At 38.2% G+C, this 27562-nt stretch overlaps 1 protein-coding gene across 1 annotated transcript; it reads left to right on the forward strand.

The window, feature by feature from the left end:
• The first annotated feature begins 6429 nt into the window (after positions 1 to 6429).
• LOC121381002 (myomodulin neuropeptides 2-like) lies at positions 6430 to 27000 on the forward strand. Its single transcript, XM_041510074.1, has 2 exons — positions 6430 to 6756; positions 26030 to 27000. Exons 1-2 carry the CDS (start codon positions 6702 to 6704, stop codon positions 26602 to 26604), a joined length of 630 nt encoding a protein of 209 aa, XP_041366008.1. The 5' UTR covers positions 6430 to 6701; the 3' UTR covers positions 26605 to 27000.
• Positions 27001 to 27562: the final 562 nt, after the last annotated feature.

Below are 27562 nucleotides of genomic sequence, written 5' to 3' on the forward strand. Positions count from 1 at the left end.
ATGACCATATGTTTGACATCCAATAGCCGATGATTAATAAATCAATGTGCTCTAGTGGTGTCGTTAAACAAAACAAACTTTCTTTCTTTCATCACTTTCTATACAAATGCGTTGAGTAGATTCCAGTTATGTGTCCTCCGTAATTCTGTGCATTATGGATTACGTATACGGATACGTATATAAATACGGATTACGGATAAATGTAATTTGCGCCTTAGTACCAATCCCCTGCGCGTACTGTAATTTCACCGTGGTGCAAGGGTGTAACATTCTTTTTGAGAATGGCCAATACAGCACAAATTGAAATTTTTAGTAAAAGTCAGTATCTATCTGTGATATTTGTATTTTTGCACAGTTCTTAACACTATTTTCATTTAAATCTTGAATTTTTATATTGATGTTTATCATCACTTTATTTGTTTGCATTACCATAGTTTGACACCCAGTAACCGATGTATTTTTCGTGCTGGGGTGTCGTTAAACATTCATTCATTTAGTACCAATATCCCAATCAATACATGCAATGCCCTGCACCCCGTTTCACAAATTCTTAGACCCAGTCACTGAGTAACCTATTCTGACAATAAGCACTAAAGCGCTATATGCTGCATACATCTATAGTATAGTTTGAAAACGTATACCTCGATTACAGTAACTTCCCAGTTCTTGCTAACGTTAGGTGATTTTAAAAGAAAAAGGGTATCCAACAAGCATCTGGATCTGCACCTTTTTAGCGTTTACTGTATTTGAATACCTCTCCCTCCATCCATCTATCCCTTCATTCATTCCTTCATTCACTTAGTCGTTCGTTCGTTCATCCGTAATGTATTCGCATAAGCGTACGAGACGGTGTAGGGGAGGGGGGGGGGGTGGTTAAATACATGTACCACAGTCTTCAACTAACATGATCATTGGACGTAGGAAAAATTCTCTAGTACGAAACTTTGACAAGCAGTGTTACGGAAATGGAGATTGTTTGTTAGATAATGTTGGCAACAAAACAAAGAAAACCGATACATGATACATTTAATATCCGACAGGTACTGAATATTCCCAATGTGCACCAGTAGCATATGTGCTCATCCAGTCTTTAAGTGCATGCAATTGTTTTATCTTTCTTTCATGTGTAATTATACCACGCATGTACGCCGTTATCAGGTAATGCAAATCTGCGGTGGCAAATCCATACTGACATGTTCGCGCCAGGTTTTTGAGTGCATTTGGTCTCCGAGTTCATTTCGCGGAAGGATATAATATTACAGGTAAATGGACCAATCAGCGTGTTGTTTCCGGCGAACAGAACGTGCTGTGAATACACCCAACTTTTGAAGAAGATAACACAACAACAATAACAATAACAACACAAGAACAAAAAATCCCCCAAAACCCCTCCCCCCAAAAAAAAAGAAAAGAAAAAGAAGAAGAAAAAAAAAGAGAGAAAGTGTTTTGTTTAACGACACTACTAGATCACATTGATTTGTTAATCATCGGCTACTGGATGTCAAACATTTGGTATTTGACATTTAGAGAGGAAACCCGAAAAATGTGTTCATTAGTAGAAAAGGATCTTTTATATGCACCATCCCACTGGCAGGATAGCACATACCACAGCCTTTGATATACCAGTCATGATGCACTGGCTATTACACTGTGGTTTTATATAAATATATATAAATAATATTTTCATATACTTACCATTTGTGACACCCAATAGCCGATGTGTATTTTTGTGCTGGGGTGTCGTTAAACATTCATTCATTCATTCATTCATTGATGCACTGGCTGGAACGAGTAATAGCCCAATGGGACCACCGACGGTGATCGATCCCAAACGGACCGTGCATCAAACAACCGCTTTACCACTGGGCTAAGTCCCGCCGGGACAATGGAAGACAGTACTCTATTGGTAGGTAAGGATCGCAGTATGCAGTCGTACAGTAAGTTTGTACCTATGCACTTAGTGTAGGCGCACATGTAGCTCAAATTTGGTTCCAAAAATTAACATGAAATTCCCACTGGACATACTATCATATTATGTCCCGTGGGAATTTCATGTTAATTTTTGGAACCCATGATATTTATAATCAGTATTGTATACAGATTCATAAAAAAATATGGATCCATTAAAAAAAAAAAATCAACATCAAGGTTATTTTGAGGTCACCAAAGGTCATCGCAGTAGGACATTTTAAAATCAATCTTTGTGTCATTTTAAAAATAGGATGGTTTACAAAATTTAATTATGTACAAACAAATTATAAAAGTTTAACAATAAATGACAAAACGTTTATTGACAAGCTGAAACAAACCGCCGCCATATCCGCTAAATACAAACAATTAAACCAACAGCAACCACAAGAAAACCCAAAGCAAAGAAAAATTTAAATAAAAAAGAAGATACCCCCAAAATAAAACAAAAAACAAAACAACGACACAACCCCCTCCCCGATCACAACAATGACAAATAAAACAACAACAACAACAACAAAAACAATCAAAGCATGGATGAGACGATCCCTCTATTTACAGTCTAAGATGATCCCTGTATTTACAGTCTAAGCTCTGCTAAAACAATCAAAGCATGGATGAGATGATCCCTATATTTACAGTCTAAGATGATCCCTATATTTACAGTCTAAGCTCTGCTAAAACAATCAAAGCATGGATGAGATGATCCCTATATTTACAGTCTAAGCTCTGCTAAAACAACCAAAGCATGGATGAGATGATCCCTGTATTTACAGTCTAAGCTCTGCTAAAACAAAGCATGGATGAGATGAAAGCATGGATGAGATGATCCCTATATTTACAGTCTAAGATGATCCCTATGATCCCTATTTACAGTCTAAGCTCTGCTAAAACAATCAAAGCATGGATGAGATGATCCCAGTCTAAGCTATTTCCCTGCAGTCTAAGCTCTGCTAAAACAACCAAAGCATGGATGAGATGATCCCTATATTTACAGTCTAAGCTCTGCTAAAACAACCAAAGCATGGATGAGATGATCCCTGTATTTACAGTCTAAGCTCTGCTAAAACAACCAAAGCATGGATGAGATGATCCCTATATTTACAGTCTAAGCTCTGCTAAAACAACCAAAGCATGGATGAGATGAGACGATCCCTATATTTACAGTCTAAGCTCTGCTAAAACAACCAAAGCATGGATGAGATGATCCCTATATTTATTTACAGTCTAAGATGATCCCTATATTTACAGTCTAAGCTCTGCTAAAACAATCAAAGCATGGATGAGATGATCCCTATATTTACAGTCTAAGCTCTGCTAAAACAACCAAAGCATGGATGAGACGATCCCTCTATTTACAGTCTAAGATGATCCCTATATTTACAGTCTAAGCTCTGCTAAAACAACCAAAGCATGGATGAGATGATCCCTGTATTTACAGTCTAAGATGATCCCTATATTTACAGTCTAAGCTCTGCTAAAACAACCAAAGCATGGATGAGACGATCCCTCTATTTACAGTCTAAGATGATCCCTATATTTACAGTCTAAGCTCTGCTAAAACAACCAAAGCATGGATGAGATGATCCCTATATTTACAGTCTAAGCTCTGCTAAAACAACCAAAGCATGGATGAGACGATCCCTCTATTTACAGTCTAAGATGATCCCTATATTTACAGTCTAAGCTCTGCTAAAACAACCAAAGCATGGATGAGATGATCCCTATATTTACAGTCTAAGCTCTGCTAAAACAACCAAAGCATGGATGAGATGATCCCTATATTTACAGTCTAAGCTCTGCTAAAACAATCAAAGCATGGATGAGACGATCCCTGTATTTACAGTCTAAGCTCTGCTAAAACAACCAAAGCATGGATGAGACGATCCCTGTATTTACAGTCTAAGCTCTGCTAAAACAACCAAAGCATGGATGAGATGATCCCTGTATTTACAGTCTAAGCTCTGCTAAAACAACCAAAGCATGGATGAGATGATCCCTGTATTTACAGTCTAAGCTCTGCTAAAACAACCAAAGCATGGATGAGACGATCCCTATATTTACAGTCTAAGCTCTGCTAAAACAACCAAAGCATGGATGAGATGATCCCTGTATTTACAGTCTAAGCTCTGCTAAAACAACCAAAGCATGGATGAGATGATCCCTGTATTTACAGTCTAAGATGATCCCTATATTTACAGTCTAAGCTCTGCTAAAACAATCAAAGCATGGATGAGATGATCCCTATATTTACAGTCTAAGCTCTGCTAAAACAACCAAAGCATGGATGAGACGATCCCTCTATTTACAGTCTAAGATGATCCCTATATTTACAGTCTAAGCTCTGCTAAAACAACCAAAGCATGGATGAGATGATCCCTGTATTTACAGTCTAAGATGATCCCTATATTTACAGTCTAAGCTCTGCTAAAACAACCAAAGCATGGATGAGACGATCCCTCTATTTACAGTCTAAGATGATCCCTATATTTACAGTCTAAGCTCTGCTAAAACAACCAAAGCATGGATGAGATGATCCCTATATTTACAGTCTAAGCTCTGCTAAAACAACCAAAGCATGGATGAGACGATCCCTCTATTTACAGTCTAAGATGATCCCTATATTTACAGTCTAAGCTCTGCTAAAACAACCAAAGCATGGATGAGATGATCCCTATATTTACAGTCTAAGCTCTGCTAAAACAACCAAAGCATGGATGAGATGATCCCTATATTTACAGTCTAAGCTCTGCTAAAACAATCAAAGCATGGATGAGACGATCCCTGTATTTACAGTCTAAGCTCTGCTAAAACAACCAAAGCATGGATGAGACGATCCCTATATTTACAGTCTAAGATGATCCCTATATTTACAGTCTAAGCTCTGCTAAAACAATCAAAGCATGGATGAGATGATCCCTATATTTACAGTCTAAGCTCTGCTAAAACAGCCTAAGTTTAGAACTGGCATTCTAATTATAAGGGGCGGGACGTAGCCCAGTGGTAAAGCGCCCGCTTGATGCGCGGTAGGTCTGGGATCGATCCCCGTCGGTGGGCCCATTGGGCTATTTCTCGTTCCAGCCAGTGCACCATGACTGGTACATCAAAGGCCGTGGTATGTACTACCCTGTCTGTGGGATGGTGCATATAAAAGATCCCTTGCTGCTAATCGAAAAAGAGTAGCTCATGAAGTGGCGACAGCGGGTTTCTCTCTCAATATCTGTGTGGTCCTTAACCATATGTCTGACGCCATATAACCGTAAATAAAATGTGTTGAGTGCGTCGTTAAATAAAATATTTCCTTCCATCTAATTATGAAAACAGCTGCTTAATACTTAGATAATTATCTTAGAGAATGGACTCTGAGGAATTGCAGCTGCTCAAAGTATTTGTACTATAATAAAATGAATTTAGCCGAATTTCAGCTGAAAGAACCATCTGTCATATTATGTTGGAATCACACTGATTATCATATAGGCTAGACGGTTTAAGAACTTGAACATTTTGGGACATTAAAATGTATGGATTTACGTTAAAAATATAAATTAAAAAAACGTTTTACGATCTCTTACGATACAATATTTTCTACTTGACATTATTAGTTCTAGAGTGCTAGTTGAAATTAACTCGAGGTTAAAGGTGAGTTCGGTTTGCTAACGGGGGTTAGATATTTTAGCCTCTCGTACCCCTAAAACAACACTCTTGGTTTGTTTGATTTTAAACATTATATTTAGTTTTCGTCTTTAATTTTAAAACACGTAAATACATAACACGTTGATCTGCGACTGGGAAACTTAATCTAAAATCTAAATCCTCAATCTACTCTATACCGAAATGAAGTGTAAGATGTCTTAAATCCGGAATGTGACTTTTGGTCTCTTCTGTCCAGGATAACTCGCCCCGTGATTGTTGACATTTCAAAGGAATGGCCAGTTCTTTGACGCGCGGGAAGCGAGATATCCACTAGTTTGGCATGAAGATCATGTCTCGGCCATCGATCTGCGTCTATTACTGTAATTACAATCGTAAATTGCAATTTCGTCACACGGTTTGTCTATCCCGGGCCACGGCTAATCCAATGCACGTTTACCGCCCGTCCCGTTCTCTCTTGATGTCACCCTACGTCACAGAATTAGTCACTTACGTCTAAAATCGCAATAAAAGAACGTTTCCTAAGCCAGTCACAGTCGCTGCAGTCTTACCCCTTGGGTGGATGAATACTTTTAGACGAGCTTAGTGTCAAAGTTATTACAACCCGATAGAGGCAATTGGCTCTATTTTAATACCAAATTTCCGCCCTTAACCCGATACCCCCAACATCGCAAATCGGCGTTCATTAAGTATTTGACGTCGCAGCATTACCCGGCATCCTTTGCTGCCGCTTTGACGCTTTTCCTACCTGCGTCCCACAGAGTTAACCAATCAATTTCGCCGTATTTCGCTAAATTGGCGGAGAAACAATTACACACGTATCAATCTGTTGCCCAAAACACACAACCGTGTGCGTGGGTCGAGTCTAAACGCCGAATGAACGGTACTCTGCCGGAAATGGAGGAATTATCATCAGCGTATTAATATGAAGAATACCGCTTCCAACTAAAGGGATTTTTAACGAGCCGCACCGCGGAGGTGCTGTGGTACATTTAAAAGCGGACTTTTAGAAAATTCGTCCATTTTGCCGGTACTAAGTGGGAGTGTGTGAAAGTATAGACAAGAGTATAATACAACAAAGAATGAAGAACTTTTATCACATTTTAGGCTTTGGACTTATTCTCCTTGTGCATTCAGGTAAGTAAACTTAAGAAATGTCTTGAAGTGTTTCCACTTAGTGAGAACATAGCGCGAGAGAGATGATGAGAGGGACAGTATGCGAGACAGACACCCAGATGAGAGAGAGAGAGAGAGAGAGAGAGAGAGAGAGAGAGAGAGAGAGAGAGAGAGAGAGAGAGAGAGAGAGAGAGAGAGAGAGAGAGAGAGAGAGAGAGATAGAGAGAGAGAGAGAGAGAGAGAGAGAGAGAGAGAGAGAGAGAGAGAAAGAGGCAAGAAAACTCTTTATTTCAATGATTTTATATGACATAATTTTAATATATTATATAATATTAAGTATATACAAAAGATTTCTGCATAAATGTATCAACTTAAGTGGGTCTCTACGAAATCAATGTAAAATATTTGCTAGTAGCTGGTGAATTTATAACTGAATACAAGTTCAGTTTATGTTATATATATATATGCATGAAAGACAAAACCCTTACCATAATACCAGAATAATAAGTTCGCATATATGCACAACGCAGAGTCAAAGGGGTGTTTTAACGAAGTCATGCCTACTACCACGACGCACTGCCACGTGCTTTGCCTATAGGAGGACTGCCATTTCCCAGGATGACAATGCATTCTGACCTGTTAGATAAATTCATAAGACAGACTCCGTGAATATATGTTTACAGCTATATATATATATATATATATATAAAATATACATGTATGTACACATATACATATATACATACATACATACATACATGTACAGACACACACACACACACACACACACACACACACACAAACACACAGACACACACACACACACCTGCACATACATATATCGGGCGATTAAAACACATCTCACTTTTAAAGTTGAATATAGGGAAAAGTTTGTGATGCAGAACATTGATGGTTTGCACAAAGGTTGTTTATTATATTGTGTATTGATAATGACATGTTCATTTCGACACATAGCTTCCTTTTAAATGATGCGCCATGCAACTCCTGTTGTAAAAAAAATGGTATACCAGTGAAAACGTAGTCAACTATGGTACGTACTGATAACGATTGGTGAACCATTTTCTTTCCACACATCCCATACATTTTTCTATTTCTTTGAGTGTTATCCCCCAGCAATTCGAAATGTCTTTTTTACGTTCCCAGAGTGCAAGCCTAAGAAATATTCAACATGGGACTGTCTCATGAGAAAGTCGACAGTGGTCGTTCTTTAAAAGGAAATATCGACACATTCACAATTGGGGAAAAATAGCATTAAGGAATAAAGAAGTGTATTTCACCCTGTAATAAAATACTCCATCAATATCTAGGATGTAGCTTAAGAAATAAATCATTGAAAGCATTATTTTCTTCAAAGTCAAAATTAAAGGAATATAAAGAAACATAAGTTGATACATTTTGGAAGATATTAGAATTTGACTCCTTCATATTAATCCCCCCACAGCTCCTTACACTGTGGTATTGCATGGTTATATACATAATATTTTCATATACTTACCTTTTGTGACACCCAGTAGCCGATGTGTATTTTTGTGCTGGGATGTCGTTAAACATTCATTCATTCATTCATTCATTTACGGAAGTGAAATTTGGATATCCGATTACAAAATAGATTAAACCAATGACAACACTCATTAGAATACGTATAAACTGTTTAAAATACACACTATGAAAATATAGTAATATTGCCTGTAGATTTGGAAATATACAATTTGTTTTTATAAAATACATTTTAGATACTACCAAAGGCATGAACAAATTCCATCTAATAGAATTCTAGAATAAAACGCTTTTATGTCTGATCAACTATATGAACAGTTGTCAATCGTGGTATGGCAATGTTTTTAAGCAACTAAAATATATACATTAATCAAAATTAGAAAATACTATCAATGAGAATTTGAAAACAGATATATCTTACATACAACTGACCCCAGATAGAAAGTTGGCAATATGTAACAACCTATATAATACTACTTTGACAAGAGCTAGGTATTTCGATTTGCTACTGAAAACTATAAACGTTCTGTAATTAAAAACAACAACTGAGAATATGCTCACAGAATTTAAAGGGACAGACTCTAGATTCAACCCGTGTTTCAAATTTAACACTACGTTTAGTTAATCTACCAACCTGTAGTACATGTGGATAAAGTTACAACTGAGTGAAACATGAGTCTGTGACTTTGAAATAACCTTAAAAAATAGACTAAAACTCGACTCCATAACAGTTACTTGTCAGACGCACGTGCGTTTTAAAAAATATGAGAAATGCATTTTGTGATATTAAAGACACCAGGATGACCAAAAACACTTCGAATGTATGGAAATGAATAATCTAAACAACAAAATATAAGTAAAGTATGACTTCAGTTATCAAAAACGGCTCTAATAGTTAAACAGTATGCCTTCGTGTTTAAAAACTAGGGTATGTCTCTTTAAACATTGAAACTGAAAGACACAAATTCCAAAACCGCCAAGAGAAAGATATTGGCTCTTTTATCCAAACATAATTCAGACAAAAATGCACTTTTAACTAAATTGTAACAAATTTCATAAAATACATAATCATTAAAAGTAACCATAAGCCAAATATTGCCATCCAAGACAACCTTAGATTGTGTTTATTAATGCTAAACCCTTTAAATAATCTTTTAAATAAATGATTCTGTTAAGTTAAGTAAGTTTATAATCAAGGCTCAAATACAGATGTTGTTAAGAATGTTTTTAATTTAATACAATAGATTTAAAATCATAGAATAATTAAATAAACGACTAATTAAGTATAGTAATAATTTAATCACATCATGTTGTGAGAAAGTGTAAATGAAACTAAAAGAAAAAATTAAACAAAAGACTAATCAAGTATAATAATAATTTAATCACATCATGTTGTGAGAAAATGTAAATGAAACTAAAAGAAAAAATTAAACAAAAGACTAATTAAGTATAATAATAATTTAATCATATGTTGTGAGAAAATGTTAATGAAACTAAGAGACAAATGTTGTTTACATGTGCCAAGGTAACAATTGAATGTAGGATGATATAACACTTTCTCAATCAATCACAATTGAATGTATGATGATATAAAACTTTCTCAGCCAATCACCACCCATATGCTATCACCGGTGTTCTAAAAGACTACTCTTGGATTCACCATAATCAGTTAATATGAAACAACAATATGTGTATCAAACAGATAAATAACTGCAAATTAGACTGGTCGATATCACCTCATGTCTTCTCTTTGCACCGTTAACAAAAAGCGTTAACAGTGTTTTTTGGGGTTTTTTTATCGACAACTATTGACAAAATCATGAAGAAAAATATTCACCGCGTGTCCATTGCAGTAGTAGCCAGTTCTTTTTTTTCAACATGGAGATGCAATTCAAATTCATACTGTGACGTCTTTTGTGAACTTGTTAACCACCCTTATTGGATTTTACAATAATATAAATGTATAAAATAGTAGGAAATGAAATTATATAGATGTAATGTTTTGTGGGCATGTAATTCACAGTATAATCTTTACATTTCGCAAGAAGAATGAATAAATATTTATGCAACTTTGATTCTTCACCTTTAATACAGATTTGTTCCCCCAAGTATTAGATAAATAGAAAAACCCCACATAAATGGAAGAGAAACATAATAACTCAGGATAGACCTGTATCTAGTATTAGGAAATATATAATGGATTTGCAGTTGTTCGCTCCATAATTAAAATATCAAGTTTCTTTAGTTTTTAAATCCCTGGCTTGGTTACTGTTAGACTATCCCTTTACGGAAACGGAGATATGAATTTCCGCCCACGGTGACGTCAACAGCATTTTGCTGTTAGCATCACTAATGAGTGATATCGATATGTATTTAGTAATAGTTTCACATGTTTCACTGAATAACAAATAATAATATGCCAGGTCGATTCCTAGCTTAATGCAACTAGAACTGAAGCATTAAAATGAATTACTGCCACTCAAACTGGATTCGATCAGGTACATGGATGCGAACTTAGCACATACCAACCCAGTGGTAGAACGCTCACCTGATTTATTATGTAACATTTGGTGAAATATCTTAAAATATCAGTGAAATAAATGTTATCAGTCACTCAGTGACATTTTAAAAATAAAGGTAAATTGCCAAAAGTTAAATAATAAATAGAAAATGTCATGTTTTTTGTCAAATATAATTTATATCTCATCGAGTGATATTTTCAATCATATCTCACGAGTCGCGCTTGCGCGACGAGAGTGATATGATTGCAAACTTCACGAGAACTATCCTCTATTTATCATCATCGTCTATTGGATGTCGAACAGTGAGTAATTCTGACATTTAGTCTTAGAGAGGAAAACCGCTACATGTTTCCATTAGTAGCAAGGGATCTTTTATATGCAGGTCAGGTCAGTCATGGAACAGGAAACAATCCAATAGTTACAATGAGGGCAGGTCAATCATGGAACAGGAAATAATCCAATAGTTACACTGAGGGCAGGTCAATCATGGAACAGGGAATAATCCAATAGTTACACTGAGGGCCAGGTCAATCATGGAACAGGAAATAATCCAATAGTTACACTGAGGGCAGGTCAATCATGGAACAGGAAATAATCCAATAGTTACACTGAGGGCAGGTCAATCATGGAACAGGAAATAATCCAATAGTTACACTGAGGGCAGGTCAATCATGGATCAGGAAATAATCCAATAGTTACATTCAGGGCCAGGTCAATCATGGAACAGGAAATAATCCAATAGTTACATTGAGGGCCAGGTCAATCATGGATCAGGAAATAATCCAATAGTTACACTGAGGGCAGGTCAATCATGGAACAGGAAATAATCCAATAGTTACACTGAGGGCAGGTCAATCATGGATCAGGAAATAATCCAACAGTTACTCTGAGGGCCAGGTCAATCATGGAACAGGAAATAATCCGACAGTTACTCTGAGGGCCAGGTCGATCATGGAACAGGAAATAATCCAACAGTTACTCTGAGGGCCAGGTCGATCATGGAACAGGAAATAATCCAATAGTTACTCTGAGGGCCAGGTCAATCATGGAACAGACAATAATCCAATAGTTTATTACGAGCAGGTCGATCATGGAACGGGAAATAATCCAACAGTTACTCTGAGGGCCAGGTCAATCATGGAACAGGAAATAATCCAACAGTTCCACTCAGGGCCAGGTCAATCATGGAACAGGAAATAATCCAATAGTTCCACTCAGGGCCAGGTCAATCATGGAAGAGGAAATAATCCAATAGTTACTCTGAGGGCCAGGTCAATCATTGATCAGGAAATAATCCAATAGTTCCACTCAGGGCCAGGTCAATCATGGAACAGGAAGTAATCCAATAGTTACACCGAGGGCCAGGCCAATCATGGAACAGGAAATAATCCAATTGTTCCACTCAGGGCCAGGTCAATCATGGAACAGGAAATAATCCAATAGTTACACTGAGGGCCAGGTCGATCATGGAACAGGAAATAATCCAATAGTTACACTGAGGGCAGGTTAATCATGGAACAGGAAATAATCCAGTAGTTACATTCAGGGCCAGGCCAATCATGGAACAGTAAATAATCCAATAGTTACATTGAGGGCAGGTCAATCATGGAACAGGAAATAATCCAATAGTTACACTCAGGGCCAGGTCAATCATGGAACAGGAAATAATCCAATAGTTACACTCAGGGCCAGGTCGATCATGGAACAGGAAATAATCCAATAGTTCTACTGAGGGCCAGGTCGATCATGGAACTGGAAATAATCCAATAGTTCTACTGAGGGCCAGGTCAATCATGGAACAGGAAATAATCCAATAGTTCTACTGAGGGCAGGTCAATCATGGAACAGGAAATAATCCAATAGTTCTACTAAGGGCAGGTCGATCATGGAACTGGAAATAATCCAATAGTTCTACTCAGGGCAGGTCAATCATGGAACAGGAAATAATCCAATAGTTACACTGAGGGCAGGTCAATCATGGATCAGGAAATAATCCAATAGTTACATTCAGGGCCAGGTCAATCATGGAACAGGAAATAATCCAATAGTTACATTGAGGGCCAGGTCAATCATGGATCAGGAAATAATCCAATAGTTACACTGAGGGCAGGTCAATCATGGAACAGGAAATAATCCAATAGTTACACTGAGGGCAGGTCAATCATGGATCAGGAAATAATCCAACAGTTACTCTGAGGGCCAGGTCAATCATGGAACAGGAAATAATCCGACAGTTACTCTGAGGGCCAGGTCGATCATGGAACAGGAAATAATCCAACAGTTACTCTGAGGGCCAGGTCGATCATGGAACAGGAAATAATCCAATAGTTACTCTGAGGGCCAGGTCAATCATGGAACAGAAAATAATCCAATAGTTTATTACGAGCAGGTCGATCATGGAACGGGAAATAATCCAACAGTTACTCTGAGGGCCAGGTCAATCATGGAACAGGAAATAATCCAACAGTTCCACTCAGGGCCAGGTCAATCATGGAACAGGAAATAATCCAATAGTTCCACTCAGGGCCAGGTCAATCATGGAAGAGGAAATAATCCAATAGTTACTCTGAGGGCCAGGTCAATCATTGATCAGGAAATAATCCAGTAGTTACATTCAGGGCCAGGCCAATCATGGAACAGTAAATAATCCAATAGTTACATTGAGGGCAGGTCAATCATGGAACAGGAAATAATCCAATAGTTACACTCAGGGCCAGGTCAATCATGGAACAGGAAATAATCCAATAGTTACACCCAGGGCCAGGTCGATCATGGAACAGGAAATAATCCAATAGTTCTACTGAGGGCCAGGTCGATCATGGAACTGGAAATAATCCAATAGTTCTACTGAGGGCCAGGTCAATCATGGAACAGGAAATAATCCAATAGTTCTACTGAGGGCAGGTCAATCATGGAACAGGAAATAATCCAATAGTTCTACTAAGGGCAGGTCGATCATGGAACTGGAAATAATCCAATAGTTCTACTCAGGGCAGGTCAATCATGGAACAGGAAATAATCCAATAGTTCCACTCAGGGCCAGGTCGATCATGGAACAGGAAATAATCCAATAGTTCTACTCAGGGCAGGTCAATCATGGAACAGGAAATAATGCAATAGTTCCACTCAGGGCCAGGTCGATCATGGAACAGGAAATAATCCAATAGTTACACTGAGGGCAGGTCAATCATGGAACAGGAAATAATCCAATAGTTCCACTCATGGCCAGGTCAATCATGGAACAGGAAATAATCCAATAGTTCTACTGAGAGGCAGGTCGATTATGGAACAGGAAATAATCCAATAGTTCCACTCATGGCCAGGTCAATCATGGAACAGGAAATAATGCAAAAGTTCTACTGAGAGCCAGGTCGATCATGGAACAGGAAATAATCCAATAGTTACACTGAGGGCCAGGTCGATCATGGAACAGGAAATAATCCAATAGTTTATTACGAGCAGGTCGATCATGGATCAGGAAATAATCCAATAGTTACACTCAGGGCCAGGTCAATCATGGAACAGGAAATAATCCAATAGTTACACTGAGGGCCAGGTGAAACATGGAACAGGAAATAATCCAATAGTTACACTGAGGGCAGGTCAATCATGGAACAGGAAATAATCCAACAGTTACACTGAGGGCCAGGTCGATCATGGAACAGGACATAATCCAATAGTACTGAGGGCAGGTCAATCATGGAACAGGAAATAATCCAATAGTTACACTGAGGGCCAGGTCGATCATGGAACAGGAAATAATCCAATAGTTACACTCAGGGCCAGGTCGATCATAGAACAGGAAATAATTCAGTTGTTCTACTGAGGGCAGGTTGTATCTGTTCGTAATTCGTATGTGTTTGAGAATACGTAATCCATAATGCATAGAGTGGTAGGATACGCAGGCGCATGCGCACTCGCGTACGGAGATGCATCACTGGAATCTACTGAATGTATCTGAATAGAAAGTGATTAAATTACGGATTACGAATAAATGAAATTGGCGCCTAAGACCCACCGCACCCAAGCGAGCAGTACAATACCACATATTGCTTGACAACGTTGATGGTGAGTTGTCATATGCTCGAGGGACTGTCTAGAACAAATATATAAAATATCTAATAAAAATGTTTGGACTGATACCTCAGCTGGCGTTCGGTGAGATGTATCCCAGGTTTAGTTCGACCCCCCCCCCCCCCCCCCCCTACACACACATCTGTGGACCCATCATGATTTTTATTTTCGTCCCAACTAATGGCTCCCAACCAAAAGACCGTGTCATGTGTTAAAACGTCTGTAAAAAGTCACTTGTTACTATTCGGTAGGCGTAACCTATGTGGCTTCTGCGCGTTTAAAAAAAAAATCAATATCTAGACCGAGTGACGCTAAAGTTTGTTTTGTTTAACGACATCACTAGAGCACATTGATTGATTAATGATCGGCTATTGGATGTCAAACATTTGGGGGAACGTAATAGTCTCAGAGAGAAACATTTTTCCATTAGTAGGAAGTAATCTTTTACATGCACCATCCCACACATAGGATAGCACATACCATTGCCTTTGATATGCACCATCCCACACATAGGATAGCACATACCATTGCCTTTGATATGCACCATCCCACACATAGGATAGCACATACCATTGCCTTTGATATGCACCATCCCACACATAGGATAGCACATACCATTGCCTTTGATATGCACCATCCCACACATAGGATAGCACATACCATTGCCTTTGATATGCACCATCCCACACATAGGATAGCACATACCATTGCCTTTGATATGCACCATCCCATACATAGGATAGCACATACCATTGCCTTTGATATGCACCATCCCACACATAGGATAGCACATACCATTGCCTTTGATATGTTGATCTTGGTTACGCAGTAAGTGTTAAGACACCAAATGGTCGTAGTTACAATTGGATGTGCTGCGTCGTTGAACAAACATTCCTTTCCTTTCCTTAACTTGACTGAAATTGTTTTATTTTCACTAAGTATCACCAGATGGCGTCGCAATGTTATCAAGCATTGGTATCGAGAGGGTAATAGAAAGTAACTTAATTTATTGCCTGACTCTGTTATTACTAATTTATTGCAAGACGCGGTCAACAGAATATTCATAGGGGCATTTTCTAACTGAGAAAAAAATGCAATATAACTTCGGGTTTGAAAGGTTATCGACAATTAGTTTTTTTACATTATTAAAATAACAATTTACTTACATTTTCTTGCTTAGAATATGAATATATGTATTAAAAACACAACATTCCTGGATATCAATAATTCGGCTAAATGTCATTCCAAATGTATTTATCCGCATCATGCTTTATATTTAAAACACGTTAAAGGGACATTCCCGAGTTTGCTGCATTGTAAGATGTTTCCGACTAATAAAATATTTCTACGATTAAACTTACATATTAAATATATTTTTTTGTTTAGAATATCAGTGTCTGTATATACAATGTGTTTCGGATCGTCTTAATATTTGTAAGAAGCCCAAACTGGATTTTGTCTTCAAATAATTTAGTACGTACGAAAAAAATATTTTTTAGGAAATAAAATGACATTTAACCTAGTACTAATATTAGAATGATCAGAAACACGTTTAATATACAGCCACTAATATTTTATGCAGAAAACTATGTAATTACAATCGTTAAAAAGTCTCTGTTAGTCAATAACATGTTAAACATTGCAGCAAACTCAGGAATGTCCCTTTAAGATAAGATAGCCTTTTTGAAAAAAGGTGAAAAGCAGATATGTGTGTGTGTGTGTGTGTGTGTGTGTGTGCGCGTGCGTGTGTGTGTGTGTGTGTGCGTGCGTGTGTGTGTGTGTGTGTGTGTGTGTGCGTGTGCGTGTGTGTGTGCGTGTGCGTGTGTGTGCGTGTGTGTGTGCGTGTGTGTGTGTTTGTTTATTTTGTTGGTGTTGCTAGACATGAAAAAGCGAAATAGTCCCTCTACGTTTCTTCTTATGCTAGGCACAGACTATCAACGGGTACGACAAGGTTGACCGACTTAACGGAAGCGCACAGATTAACATCGCAGAAGTCGTAATAGTAGGGGAGGGATTGAGCCTAGTCGGTTGAGTGCTCGCAGTGCAGTGGATTCTCAGCTGAATTGTTTTTCTCGTTCCAACCAGTGCACCACACCTGGTCAAAGGCTGTATTATGTGCTTTCCTGTCTGTGGGAAATTGCATATAAAAGATCGATTGCTGCATTAGAAAAACAATGTTGCGGGTTTCCTCAGATGACTACGAATCAGAAATACCAAATGTTTGACTTCCAACAGCCGATGATTAATTAATAAATGTGCTCCAGTGGTGTCGTTAAACAAAACAAACACTTTTTGTGACAGCAGAAAGTTGGCCAACTTTGTGCTGACAGTTGGTAGTCTTAGCCTAGGATTAGTCTAATGTCCCCCTGTCACGGAACATGCTCTTAAATTTGTTTCGCCTGTGGCGATTTTAATTGTGTTAGAGGGCCGTGTGCAGTTTATTGCCCGTAGCCCAGATGGGCAACTTGTTACGTAAGACTTCTGCGCGACCGTCCTCGATCGGTACGCCTAATACACACCCTCAGCCAGGTGCGGAGGCCATGTGGCTAGTAGTTACGTAATATCTCCGGTAGTGCTGTTTATGGCCAGGAGATTGCTCGCGGTTGGCGACAGCCAGACTGACGATCAGAGAGAAATAACGACTCTAGTAGATGTAGGAATATGAGATGATACGTGAGGTACCGCCTTGTACCCCCAGGCAAAATCCTGATTTATAATAAATAGCTAGTGTTTTAGAGATATCGAGGAGAACGAATAGGAAGGCTCCGAGGGAACGTTAGTCCGTTTGGACTTTGGTAAATATATTTTCTGCTCTGTGTATAACCTTGATGTGATTGATGTGACTTTAAATATTTTAATACTGTATTATACCAATATTCTTTAGACAGTGTCTTCGGTCATCTGACGAAGTAAATCGTAGACTTTTTGTTCTAACATTATACGAGTATTTGGTAATATAAAGCTTAGCCAGTCATCCTAGCGGACCTAGGTACACTGTAGGTTATTGTCTTTATTGTGATAAGTATTAATTCTGTGTTACAAGATTACTGAAAGAGTAGTTAAGGGTTAATTAAAAATTAACCCGTTAGGAATAGAGCTGTAATTCCTTTATTAATTAAGTTCCCCTGCAAGCGTTTCTAAATTATCACACGTTACTGAACGAGTAGTAAGGGTTAACTAAAAATTAACCAGTTAGGAATGGTGTTGTAATTCCTTTATTAATTAACTTCTCCGGGAAGCGTTTCTCAATTATCACACGTGTGGGTGTGGTGTAACGGTGAAGTGATTCGCATATTGTGTAACTAGACACCTAGAGATTAACTAATTAAGTGATCAGTTCTGGGTTGTTATTATTGCTGTTATTAATCAACTACTACGGCTGTACATTTGTCAGCGTAGATTAATACAGATTCCAAAGTGTATTGTGTTTTTGTTGTGTTTTCTAGAGAACTAACGTGCTATAATAATATATACTTTATATAAGATCGTATCTCTGATCATACCTAGAGACGAGCCATACTAGGGTTTAACAGCCTGTTACAGAGAGATCTAATAGATATACAAGTAGGAGAGACATTTTGATAATCGTGTTTTATTCGATAATGGCGAGAAGATAGCTCGGACATAAACAAAGGTTTTTCTTGTATTAAAAAATCTTCTTATCTCTTGGAGCGCTTGTAAATAGGATGTACGATCTCTATCACTCTGTCGACACAGACGCAAATACCTTCTGTGCGCATACCACACATCACCTATAGACCTGCATAGTGACGTAACCTCGACGTCACATAGTCCATTACGTCATCAGCTTTCCGTTGACGGTGTAATTAAATCTACATCTGATGAGTGAGAGCAATTCAACTCTCACGAAACAAGCCTGTCATGTAGAGATAAACATACACTTTTAACGATATATATATATATATATATATATATATATATATATATATATATATATATATTTCAAGGCGTGATATCTCTTTTATGTTTGTTTTAAGCTAAAGAAAATATTAAGCGATGATAAGTCAGTGCATTTAGTTGAAAGCTCCAAAACATTAAATACAATACAAATATAAATGGGGTAAGGGAGGAAAACTTAGCATTTGGTTTATTAGGCCTATAATATACGTTAAGTCACCGCATGGCCATCTGTCGTGTCGCTACTTGTTGCTGATAGATCAGTTTTAGAAATAGTTCTTCATTAAAAAACTAAATATAATATAAAATACTGAAATGCCTTTTCAAACTTTCTCTTAAATTACAAGTAGACTGACCTCTTTAGTATGTGAAAACCCGTTGCTTTGAAGTTATTTGTCACTGTTAGTATAGTACTAACTTTAATCAACAGTGCAAGTGGCATGCTAGTGCTATGGCATCAGGGCGGATAACTCGAAATTTTCGTCGTCAACCTATGCTTTTTTTTTTTAAATGCGCTATGAAACTATCGCACTGCCTAAAAATAGCAGTCAAGTAGGCCTCTCGACATTGTTCTATTTTTAACAGAATATAATTATTCTGAGGTGAACATTGTATTGAAATTCATACCAAACTGAATGGCGATGTGCACCCGTAATTGGGACTCATTGCCCTGAGAGGAAGGAAGGAAATAGTTTATTTAACGACACACTCAACACATGGCATTTACGGTTATATGGCGTAGGACATATGGTTAAGGACTACACAAATATTGAGAGAGGAAACCTGCTGTCACCACTTTGCCCAAAGAGGAAACCCAGTCACAAAATAGGCAACTATTTTCGACATGTATAGTGGGAGATTTGATAAACATTTTCAGACAAACAGGACAGCACAGATTATACGCTTTTATTATATGGACGGGTTAAACGTCCTACAACTCGGAGGAACGAATCGACCCGTTGCGTTTCGTTTGCCGTTTCCTTCGCAATTGTATATCTTGTATGAAGATGTTTCCATTCAGACTAGCTTAATTACGATAATAATAGACCCAGCAGGCGTCATTTTCTACAATTATACGGCCGGATTTAGACACGAGTCCGACGTTTCTTCTCCGTCTGATCTATACTGAACCGCCATTTGGTAATTGAGCCGCCGTTTCGTACCGAGACACGTGTTATCTCCCGTAATAGACGATGCATTTCCGGCTGCGCAGTCGCCTTAATATTGTTGGAGTGTGGAGATCTGTTCAGACAGAGTTGAGATTGGACAGTAATTACGTGCTTTTTGTTACAGTCATTGGGTGAAATGACGGGCAATTTGCGGCAAATCGAACCCCTTGCCATTTAAATACTTCAACCAAAACAGAGCTAACAGAAAATGGAAATGAAATAAAACGTTGCGAAATAATAATCAAAATAATTCTTATGGTAAAAAAATTATATCTCTGTGCAAAATATTGTCCAAAGTTTGTTTTGTTTAACGACACCACTAAAGCACATTGATTTATTAATCATCGGCTATTGGATGTCAAACATTGGCTAATTTTGACATATAGTCTTAAAGAGGAATCCCACTACAGTTTTTCCATTAGTAGTAAGGGATCTTTCATATGCACCGTCCCACAGACAGGATAGCACGTACTACGTCCTTTGATATACCTGTCGTTGTACACTGGCTGCAACGAGAAATAGCCTAATGGGTCCACTAACGGGGATCGATCTCAGCCCGACCGCGCATCAAGTGACCACTTTACCACTGGGCTACGTCCCGCCCCAAAACGTTCCACAGAAGATACAATGTCATGCCATGATTGCACAATCAATGCAAATATTGTTTGGCAACACCTCTACGATGATGGCCGTACTTAGTCTAAGAGGGTGAGGAGGAGGAGGATCAAGTTAAAGTTTGCTTTGTTTAACGACACAACTAGAGCACATTGGTGTATTTATCTGCTGGATGTCAAACATTTGGTAATTTTGACTTGTAGTCTTCAGAGGAAACCCGCTACATTTTCCCCATTAGGAGCAAAAGATCTTTTATATACACTTTCTAATAGACAGAACAGCACATACCACGGCCTTTGATGTACCAGTCGTGGAGCACTGGTTGAGACAAACACAAAAGCAACCTCAGTCAGACAATGGATCCACCGAGGAGATTCGATCCTGCGATTAAATCACTTATGGCGAGCGCTCTACCCACTGATCTAGATTTAGCCTGCTCTCTCTCTTTCCCCCCCCCCCCCCCAAAAAAAAAAAAAAACACACACCACAAAACAAACAACAAAACCCCACAAGAGGACCAGAGCCAGTAATATAGGGACTTGGAAGTTACATCCACAATAATACCGAAAACATTGTCATAATAATATTGAACAAAATCAAGTAAAGGAAATGATTAATGACCAAACTGGCATTTTTGCGCCGATTCGTTTTCATTAATGTTACTGTGCCTCTTATAACACACACATCCATACACACACACAACACGCACGCGCACGCACACACAGACATACAGACACTCAAATACACACACGCGCGCGCACACACACACACGCACAATACATTATAGAAAAATTATATTTACATATTTCTTTGTAAACAAATGTTATAGTTGATTACCAGTAAGGGCCAGTGATACTTAATGTAATTAATTTATTTGCTGTAATAATGGGAAAAAAGCTACTTATTTTTCTTTAAAAATTGTAGAACTAAGTATTATTTGAAGAAGAAAATGATCATTTATTCTCTATCTTCAAGACGGTTTTATGTTGCATACAGCAAAGATAAGTCAGTTCCGATAAATAATAATTTCCCGAACATCAATATTTTTCGAACCGTGTTTATCGTTGTCATAAAAATATTGATAACAATATTCATTTTAATCTAACATCAACTCAAGTCGTGCCATATTTCAGCGCCAAGTATCACGTTCCAATATTTGTTCTCCCATAGCAGTACTCTGGAATAAAGGGCCTTAATTTATTAACGGTATAGTTAGTGACTCATCATTTTCGGTGACTATTTCTTTAACCGCCAGAACTGTCGTGGGAAAATAAATATGGCGTTTAATGAATAATTTCTATGGAATTCCTGTCCGAAATTCGACGTTATTCCCGACACTGTTTCTGGTACACAATGTTAATTGAGTGTGCCTTATCGTAGTTTGTTTAATCAGTTCTGATTGTTATAAATATCGGTCTAATTATGTCAGCAAACACGGGTGTATTTTGGAGTCACAGAGTTGAAAAGTATTCATCATATAGTATTCTATTTTTGACATGCGCTTAAGAATTACAGGGGCGTAAAAAGCACTTTTGGCAAGAGTTCTTTGAAAACGTCAAATGAAAGGTATCAGTGTCAACTTTATTGGTTTCTTACCACAAAATTATGGGCAGCGCTTTCTTCGGATACACCCCCCCCCCCCCCCCCCCCCCCCCCCAAAAAAAAAAAAAACCCACACACAAAACATTAAGGCATCGTTGTTCTCCATTCACGTCAGTTGTGATCCTGCCTACGGTACAGCTCTGGATTCTCAACTACTATTTATAATAAGCCTGTTTATCAGGGTTAGTAAAGTTACCGTTAATTAAGTGTATGAAAATATCACTTAAAGGGACAGGCCCTAGTGTTTAAACACTACAGCATATTTGTCACTATTAGAGCCGTTTATGATCACTGATATCAAACATTACTTATATTTTATTGTTTAAATTATCCATTTCCGTAGAACCGAAGTGTTTCTGGTCATCCTTTTGTTTCAAATACCACAAAATGCATTTTTCATATTTTTAAAAACGCACGTGCGTCTGAGAAGTAAAGGTTATTAATTCGAGTTCTAGTCTATTTTTAAAGGACATTTCCCGGTTTTAACGTCACAGATTCTTTCACTCTGTTGTAATTTTATCCAAATGTGTTACAGGTTTGTAGATTAACTAAACTTGGTGCCTATTTTAGGAGTCTTTAATACAGAGATTTACTTTTTGTTGTTATAGCCAAACTTAATGCCAATGATCTAGTGACCAAAGCACAGTAGATTGTAAATCGTATTCGGTGCTTATGCAATTGTAATGTCTAGACTCCAGATTTTATAAGCACTGTCATGATTTTGTTGCCATTATACAATGTTTCTTGCTACTAGGCCTTTTTAATAACTTAAATAAATGTTATTGTTTAGAATATCAGTGCCTCTATATGTGTTTCTGATCGTCGTAATGTTTGTGGTAGCTTAAACTACTTTTTATTTTCTTATATATATATATATATATATATATATATATATATATATATTTATATTTGTTCGTACGTACGAACGTATATAAAGAAAAAAATCTAGTTCTGACTACTACAAACATTAGGACCACCAGAAACACACTGGATATACAGACGCCGATATAAAAACAAGAAAATACATTATATATAAGTCGTTGAAAGAGCGCTGTAAATCGGGAAGATCTTACAATAGAAAAAAACTCAGTAGAGACGCTTTAAAAGATCAAAACGACAAAACTTTTATGCATGGAGAGTCGAATGGACATTTGGCAAAATAGTGGTTGATTTTATGAATCTCTGTCTAGTGCCTCGTCTGTAGGAGGACAGCCACTCCGAGGAGATCCTTTACTGGACAGTACACCCTTCCTGCACTTCTCAAAACTAGCACAGGACGGAGTGCTCAACGGAATACATATAGCTGTGAACACATGCATCCATCATGTGACCCATGAATCACTGTCAACAAAGTGATGATACAAAAATGACATGTAGTGCAAATCTGGAACATTTGCTACAGACTTGAGTCTCTAATGTGAAAGTTTCATGATCACAGACCCTGATACCATCAGATGCTGGACGTCAGTTTTACCCATCTTCCTCATCTGTTTTCATTAGGAATTCGTCAACAATCTTTACAATTTTCTCCTGACATCTCAGTCGGATTCAATTTTTCTGTTGCTTTCCATCTTATCCTTCGACAGGAGTGACCCGCTCAGCGTCCTCCATTGTTGCACGGGGCGGGACGTAGCCCGATGATCCCTGTCGGTGGCCCATTAGGCTATTTCTGGTTCCAGCCGGTGCACCACGACTGGTATATCAAAGGCCGTGATATGTGCTATCCTGTCTGTGGGACGGTGCATATCAAAGACCCCTTGCTACTAATGGAAAAATGTAGCGGGTTTCCTCTCTAAGACTATATGTCAAAACTACCAAATGTTTTACATCCAATAGCCGATGATTAATAAATCAATTTGCTCTTGTGGTGTCGTTAAAACCCCCCACGTTTTCATGGTCGCACTTTTTAAGTATCGCCTGCACCCACCTGGTTTTCTCTTCTGTTGTATTAATGTCTGTGCGGCCGGTTGTTTGGGTATGTAGGTAGGTGGTTACTAACATCAAAAGCCTGTCTTGGGCAGAAGTCTCTGGTGGTCAGATGTTGTGGCCATGCCAGCGTACTTGGACAGTTCTTTAATGGAAGTATGCCAAAATGTACACACACACCCGCAGTATAAAAATCGACAACAGATCATCAGTAAAATAGCACGGGGGATGGTAGATATGCGTCATGGGTGACTACGATGTGGAGTTGGAAGATAAAAGTCATTTTAAGACTACGTTCTATGACATCAACAAGGACAGCGGGACATCAATGACAAGAAAAGGAATGAGTTAAAAGGAAAAATCTTACAATTCTGTTCATTTCTGTTTCCATCTTTGAGATTCATTTCAGCGACAGACCTATCGAGAGTTAATTTATGATGATGAACTTTTCTACTTGTCAGTCTTCCATGGTATTTCAGTGTTGTTTTGTTTTGAGCATATATGTATCGAATTTGTACTCTAACACCTACAGTGTGATATATGCACTATGCATGGCAGTTAACAATCAATATGGAAGGCCATGTAATATGATCTGTTAAATAGAACGAAAGGTTTATTTATAGTTTATTGGATACTGTTATCCAGCTCCGACATGCGTACACAATTAAAATATAACAATTATGAACAACTGCTGTATTCTGACGGGTATGTGGCATGCATGTCTCCCGTTACAATTTATTGTCGTTCCTCACAAATAAAAAATTAATGTGCCACAGACACTTAAAAGTCTGTAGTCTGACATACTGACCTACTTTTAATTTGTACTATGTTTGAATTTCTATCATCATTTTTCAACATGGCCACTTTCCTGCTCTTATTTCGCTAAATCGTCGTGATAGAATGTTTTACCTTAGGACCCCCCCCCCCCCCCCACACACACACAAAAAAAAAAAGAAAAAAAAAAGAAGATTTCACCAGCTGTTTTGACATTTTCGCTGGAACCAAATTTTATTCCCCAGCGTTCAGTTTATGTAAATAAATACGTCTAAGGATGCAAGGCCAGGTGAATAAGAAGAGATGAAAAGCAATTTACAGTGACACTGAGTTGCTACAGAAATATTCTTGAGCTGTGTTAGCTGGCGCATTGTTATACAGGAGCATTGCGGCTAGTTTCGGCTCTTCCCGGCTCTTCCTTTCAATGATATGTCACAACCCTTTCTGCTCATCTGTATAACAGTACCTCTCTGAAAGTAGTCGATCAAAACAATTACCTCAGAATGGCAGAAAACTTTAGCCATAACCTTTTCGTTGTGTTTCCTATGCATGCTTTCTTTCCTTACCTTTTTGAGTGGGGGTGGGGGTGGAGGTGGTTGGAGCGGTTGACTATTTATACATCAATTTTTATCTTGCTTGTAAAGTAAATACACAAATAATTATTGTAGGTAACCTTAACTATTCTAAAAAGGTGAATACAACTAACATTAATTGGATTCCAGGACAGTCTGAACGTGTATATTACTCTACAGAAAAATAGTTTTTACAATAAATAACAGCAACTAACTTTGCTAAAAACAAATATTTTTACAGTACAAAATGCAAAGTATTACATCATATGTTTACACTCCAAGACTGTTTACAGATTTGATATATTCTGTTGGGAAATGAAACGTTCAGCCACACCGAGAAGTAAAACTTCCGCTAGACTGGTTTATACGCTTCACGTTAAACACAGTGACCACGTCGCAAACCAATAAAATACAACGCGAACGTTAGCGAAACGTTAACTGGCTGAACTTTGGTCATGTTTAATTCATATTTGAAATACATGACTTGGACAGAAAAAGATAGTTGAAATATCCCATGTTACACTCAGTTGATCAGCAAGCGCACTAGTAAATGTGCCCATTATGACCCACAGACATACATTTTCATTTTCATTTTTCATTCCAGGTTCATTATCACCAACAAACGATGACGAAGAGGCAGAAAACGATGACGGCGAAGTACCACGTGTGAAACGAGGCGCATGGAGCATGCTCAGACTGGGCAGGGGCCTGCAGATGCTGCGATTGGGCAAGAGACAGCTTCCCATGATGCGTCTGGGTCGACAGACGCTGACGGACGCTGAACTGCACAGCTACTTCGCCTCCTTGCTGGACGGGAAGAAATTGGGCGAGCGACAGGTGCCCATGCCGCGATACGGACGAGACATGGACTGGCAGAGCGGCTACAAGAAAGATGAGGATGAGGATGAGGATGACCAGCTGGTGAAGCGGCTCGACCTGGACGTCCAGCTCAATAACGACGGCTACCCGCACATACGGCCATCCCCGCGCGGCGGAAAGGTCCGCTTCAGGCGCTCACTCAAGTCGAGACTGACAAAACTTTCACAGGAAGCAGCCAAACTGGCCCGACTCTCAGACAGTTATAGTTTTTCAGACGGCCAGAAGGAGCGAGCAGTCGCCCTTCCCAGAATTGGACGTCTGTCCAAGGAAAGAGCTGTACCAGCTCCAAGGATTGGTTAACGTATCATAGGTAGAATGCAATGTAAAGATTATTTCGGACTCCTCCCTTTTTAAAATAATTATACTTGGAAAAAAAAAAAAAATTGTTGTAATATAACCACTGGAAATATCAAGGTGGTTGCTGTGATTTGTCATATGTCATGCATCAAGATTTCTAATTGGATTCATTCCATTTGTTTTTCTCAAATGATGAGATGTTAAGCACTGTGACCAAAACAAACAAACGAACAAAAAACTATAGATATTTTAACGATCCTTGGTGCCAAAAACAGTCTCAAAATTCTATGGTATGGGAAATCGGCTTCAGTGCGTCCAGCATATCGTGAAGATAACAAAAGAACTCAATGTCATGGTTAGATAAATAAAAAATAAAATGTTATCATTTTGATAACTTGAGTCGGTATCAGTTATATATTATTTAAAGATTGTTTTGACTTTGTATCCTCATATGGTGTGTATATGGTTGGAAGGGGTACACACTGGTGCGTCTACTATTAATGTGTATTTATCCTGCCATAAATCAAGATGATACAAACTGCAGAATAAAGGTAAGGGTTCTAGATAAGTATTTTAGCTCAGTTGTAAAGCGATCGCTTGATACGCGGTCGTTTCGGGATCGACCCCCGTTGGTGGGCCCATTAGACTATATTTTTGCAGTCCGTGCATCACGACTGGTATATTAAAGGCGGTGGCATGTGCTATCCTGTCTGTGAGATGGTGCATATAATAGATCCCTTGCTACTAATGGAAAAATGCAGCGTTTTTCCTCGTTAAGACTATATGTCAAAATTACCAAATGGTTGACATTCAATAGTCGATGATTAATAAATCAATGTGCTCTAGTGGAATCGTTAAACAAAACACATTTTAACTTTAACTTTTTTTTTACATAAAGGTTAGCAAGAAGAAGCTATATAATGTGTTTTATGTCTAGAACTAGAAGAAGGCATAAAAAAGA

The sequence above is a fragment of the Gigantopelta aegis genome, chromosome 9 (genome assembly GCF_016097555.1).
Source record: "Gigantopelta aegis isolate Gae_Host chromosome 9, Gae_host_genome, whole genome shotgun sequence".
NCBI lineage: Eukaryota > Metazoa > Mollusca > Gastropoda > Neomphalida > Peltospiridae > Gigantopelta > Gigantopelta aegis.